The sequence below is a fragment of the Ipomoea nil genome, unplaced genomic scaffold, assembly GCF_001879475.1.
Source record: "Ipomoea nil cultivar Tokyo-kokei standard unplaced genomic scaffold, Asagao_1.1 scaffold1721, whole genome shotgun sequence".
NCBI classification, from domain to species: domain Eukaryota; kingdom Viridiplantae; phylum Streptophyta; class Magnoliopsida; order Solanales; family Convolvulaceae; genus Ipomoea; species Ipomoea nil.
Window position 1 is genome coordinate 1,392,925 of NW_017618149.1, and position 4,887 is coordinate 1,397,811.

Consider the following 4,887-nt stretch of genomic DNA (forward strand, 5'->3'; position numbering starts at 1 on the left):
AATCATTATTGCATGGACCATGGTCTACACACTTGTGTGGCAATCGTTATGCTATGGACCCGTGTCCAGCATGCATGCTGGACACGAGTAACAGTGTCGTTAGGTTATCTTCTTCTTCTTCTTCTTATTCTTCTTCTTCTTCTTCTTCTTCTTTTTTTTTTTTTAAATTCCGGACCGCTTCGTTATAGGAGTATATGTTCATAATTTTATTACTATATGTTCATAATTGTAAGTTCATAATGTCAGAGCTCTATGTTCATAATTCCATAACTGTACATTCATAATTGCATAACTGTACATTCATAATTTCGTAACTGTACATTCATAATTCAATAACTGTAAAATCATAATTTTCAAAGCTCGATGTTCACAATTTTAGAGCTCTATGTCCATAATTTTATCACTATATGTTCATAATTGTAAGTTCATAATGTTAGAGCTCTGTGTTCATAATTTTATAACTTACATTCATAATTCCATAACTGTACATTCATAATTCCATAACTGTACATTCATAATTCCCATAACTGTACATTCATAATGGCACAAACGAATAACGCCGTTAACGCAAAATTAATTTTTTTTTAAAAACTAAAATGACGCATTTTCCCTGAAAACGACGTCGTTTTGGACTCGTGTCCACAATGCATTTTAACTGAAATGACGCGTTTTCCCTAAAAACGACGTCGTTTTGGACTCCTGTCCACAATGCATTGTGGACACGAGTCCACTGCATAATTTGCGATTGTGTAGACCATAAATAAAAAGTACATTTTTAATATATTAAGGGTACATTATTTATGTACGTAAGGTACATTTTTGAAAGTACATTTGTAATATACTAAGGGTATAATATTTTATATAATGTACCTTCAGTACAAAAATAATATACTTTTAATATATTAAAATGTACCTGATATTCATGGTCCATACAGTTGTGTGGACCATAATTTACCAATAATTTTGAGATAAAGAACTTCTTGATCATGGGCCTGAACCTAGCTCTCTGCATGTATATTAATATGAGACTTTTGAGTTTGATCTTTATTTTAAGTTTGACATGAAGTAATTTTGAGTTATTTTTACTTTATTTTTATAAAGGATATATGCATGGCAATGTTGAAATTCAATACACATACACAATAAAATTGCGAAGATGTTTTTTGGTAAAATTGATGAAAAATGTCGTCTAATAAGCTCTTTAAATAAATAATCGAGTGTTTTTGGCATTAGATTAAGGTTTGACTCTTTTAATTTCTCAATCTTTTATGAGATGCATTAATAATAAAGAAAAAGTAAAAAGTAAATTTACTACTAATAGTAAAATATATTTTTAAAAAATTTAAAGAAAACAATGGTGGCATTGAATGCACCACGCGGTTTAAATTAGTGAGGTGGAGACGATCAAATTAAAGGGCTCACAAAAGCATATATAATCACAAAATGTGGAGTAAATGCTCTGTGCTGTCTTCCTTTGACTTTCTTTGTTTCATTTAAAAATTTCTTATAAATGATTTATATTGTTTCTAATTTAATAGGGCCAAATTAATATTATTCGAGATATCTTATTTAAAAAATCTAAATTTCATCTCAACCATATATTATATACGTATGTGCATTATTATTATTATTATTATTATTATTATTATTATTATTATTATTGCCTCTGGTAGTAGTGTTAGAGTAGAATAGTTAGACCGTACGGGTTTAGCTCAATGGTTCAGTGGGCAGTATTTGGGAGAAGAAATCAAGGTTTAAATTTTGGCGGCGACAGTGTGAGAATTATGTATAAAGTGAGCAGATTCCTTATGCGTACCGGCATTTGGTCCTGTCCACTGAACCATTGAGTCACCGTGATTTGTCGGGACGGCGTGTGGGGGGGGGGGGGGAGGGAGGGGGCCTGGCGTGGGGCTCTTAGAGTTGCTTTGTCGGACCAGGACGTGGAGGGATATTAGGATTGAGGATTCAACCTTTTGGGGAAGAGTAACATAATAGTTAGTGAATTAATGATGAGTTGAAAACTTTTATATATATATATATATATATATATATATATATATATATATATATATATAATTATATAAATTAAAAAGGTAGATAGTATTTATAACCCATTATTTCAGGCGAAAAATAGTAATAATAATAAAATTAAAGACCCCTTTTACCCGGCCTCTTTAGCTTCGGTCAGCCTAGCTATACTTAAAATTAAAATAAACCTCTTTAATTAATTTCTCTCACTCCCTGCCTATATATGTATATGGGTAGTACCCCTTGCAGTGTATGCTTGTCTCAACCATTTCTCCACACAGAAAAAGGAATCCCCTAAGAGGGGAGGAGAGAAGATTAGTAAAAAAAATAGAAAGTGAATTATTATAAATATATAGGAAGGAAGCTAGAGAGAGATCATAGGGCTAAATGGGAAGGCCCCCTTGCTGTGATAAAGTTGGTGTGAAGAAAGGGCCATGGACTCCTGAAGAAGACATCATTTTGGTTTCTTATATCCAAGAAAATGGTCCAGGCAATTGGAGAGCTGTTCCTACTAATACTGGTAATTTATTAAATTTTTTTTCTTTTTTAATATTGTCGGTTCGCTGGCTGTTCTTTTCTGATCGAATCGTTTTGGTGTAATTTGACCTAAATACTGATAGTTTAATACAAATTTTCTTTTCAATACTTTGTCGGTTCGCTTGCTGGTTTTTCCGGATCAGATCATTTTGGTGTAATTTGACCTAGCTAGATTTATGTGGACGGTAGGGTTATGATTATGATTATGATTTTTTTCTTTTTTCCATTTTCTTCAAGTTGTATTATTGTGTTTGATATCTCTTCAACCTAGGTTTTTGGTAGGTTTGATTCATTAAAGGAGGGTACTTATTGTTTTCTCAGATGGAGTGAATGCATAAAGAAGTAGAGAGAGAGATAGTTTCTTAATTAGCTTGTATTTTTCTATCCAAAATATTTATTTTTATTATTATTTTTTTGTGATGGTTGTAATTTCCAGGGTTGCTTAGGTGCAGCAAGAGCTGTCGGCTCCGGTGGACTAACTATCTCCGGCCGGGAATCAAACGCGGCAACTTCACTGAACAAGAGGAGAAGATGATTATTCACCTCCAAGCACTTCTTGGCAATCGGTATACTAAAATAAATAAATCACCCTTTAAAATTAAATTCAAACAATTCAAACCAATTTCAAAAAACAAAAACAATTTTTTTTTTATTTTTTTTTTTTGGGTTTAATTAAGACTAGATCTAATATTTTTATCTCCCAAAATCTCCAATATTTATACCTTACTTTTTTATGTTCACCTTTTGTTATGATATATATATATATGGATGAAAACTTTATTAAAATTTTAAGGTTTGACACCCTTAAGATGGAAAAATGAAAATACAATTGAATTGAAAGTCTTTTTAAAGATATTTTATCACCGTTTCTAAAAAAAAAAACAATAATAATAATAAATTAGTAGATAATTTCGAGAAAGTGTTAAATAAAATATTTTTTTTATATACACAGAATATTTTTTTTAAACACTCATGATTCTTTATAAGGTATATATGTTTTATACTTTTTTTTTTATCTTTTTTAATCGAAGAATCAATACCCCCACCACCGGGTTGGAGTTGTAATCATCCATTAGGGATGATAACAGATGTGTCGTAACACTACATAGTGGTTGGCACAGAGTATTTAGTTTTTTTTTTTTTTTCACAAATTGATTAAACTAACAAATTTTCAAAAAAAAATTAAATTTTGATAATGACATAATTTTTGTTTGTGATGAGCTGAGCATAGATGGGCAGCCATAGCTTCATACCTTCCTCAAAGGACAGATAATGACATAAAGAATTACTGGAACACTCATCTGAAGAAGAAGCTAAAGAAGATGCAAGGAGAAGATAATGCAAATGCAGACAACATTAATGGCGGCGCCAATTCTTCTTCATCTTCTCACCACTCAATCTCAAAGGGCCAGTGGGAAAGAAGGCTCCAAACCGACATCCACTTAGCCAAACAAGCCCTCTGTGAGGCTTTATCCCTTGACAAATCCAACCCGGTTCAGCCGGCCCCCAACCCGCCGGTCCAGACCGGTCCCTACGCTTCAAGCGCTGAAAACATCGCGAGGTTGTTGGAGAGCTGGGTGAAAAGCAACGGCCCGACCCGGTCCAACTCGGAGACCACCACTACTCAAACCGGGCTCGCCGGTTCAACCTCCAGCCCTAGTGAGGCCACCTTTGACCACTCCATCTTCAGCTACAACTCCGAAGCTTTCTCCGCCGTCGAGAGCAAGCCCGTGTTCGCACGCGCCGCCGCCGCCCCACCCACCTTCCAAACCCAAACCAAGCCCAACAATGACAATATTGCCCCTCCTCATGAGACTCAAATGCCCTTGACCTTGCTGGAAAAATGGCTCTTTGATGACGCTGCCAATGTTCAACCCCAGGATGGCATAATGGGAATTCCAGTGCCCTTACCCGAAACTGCCGAGTTGTTTTGAACAGATATATACACATAAAAGACGTGTATATCTATTCCAAACAATAGCTTAATTTTAATGTTACTTTGTTAATTAGGGTTTTAAGTGATATATATATATATATATATATATATATATATATATCTATCTATATCTCTATATTCTAGGTTTTACTTAGCTCGTTACCATTACCTTGAGTAGCAAGTTCTGCTACTGGACCCAAGAAATTGCAGAAAAAAAGTGTAAATTAAATGAAATGCTTTAGTATTTCTATATAGTAAAATGGAAATAATAATAATAGAGACCTCTTGTGCTAGGATAGGTGCTTAAACTGTTTGTAACTTGTGTTACCTTTCAGTGCAATGAGAAGTAGTTTTCTAATGTCGTATCTAGTTTAATTTAATTAATT

At 33.6% G+C, this 4,887-nt stretch overlaps 1 protein-coding gene across 1 annotated transcript; it reads left to right on the plus strand.

Moving 5' to 3' along the window:
• Positions 1-2,264: 2,264 nt before the first annotated feature.
• Positions 2,265-4,571, plus strand: LOC109191836 (myb-related protein 306). The gene is made up of 3 exons (XM_019342517.1): positions 2,265-2,548; positions 3,002-3,131; positions 3,797-4,571. The coding sequence occupies exons 1-3, from the start codon at positions 2,416-2,418 to the stop codon at positions 4,497-4,499; spliced, it is 966 nt and encodes a 321-aa protein (XP_019198062.1). The 5' UTR covers positions 2,265-2,415; the 3' UTR covers positions 4,500-4,571.
• The last annotated feature ends 316 nt before the right edge of the window (positions 4,572-4,887 follow it).

Bases quoted from the DNA above. Each gene is read 5' to 3' on its own strand.
- LOC109191836 (XM_019342517.1), top strand. From the start codon at position 2,416: ATGGGAAGGCCCCCTTGCTGTGATAAAGTTGGTGTGAAGAAAGGGCCA. The intron at 2,549-3,001 runs GTAATTTATTAA...TGTAATTTCCAG, and splicing joins AGCTGTTCCTACTAATACTG to GGTTGCTTAGGTGCAGCAAG. The intron at 3,132-3,796 runs GTATACTAAAAT...AGCTGAGCATAG, and splicing joins CAAGCACTTCTTGGCAATCG to ATGGGCAGCCATAGCTTCAT.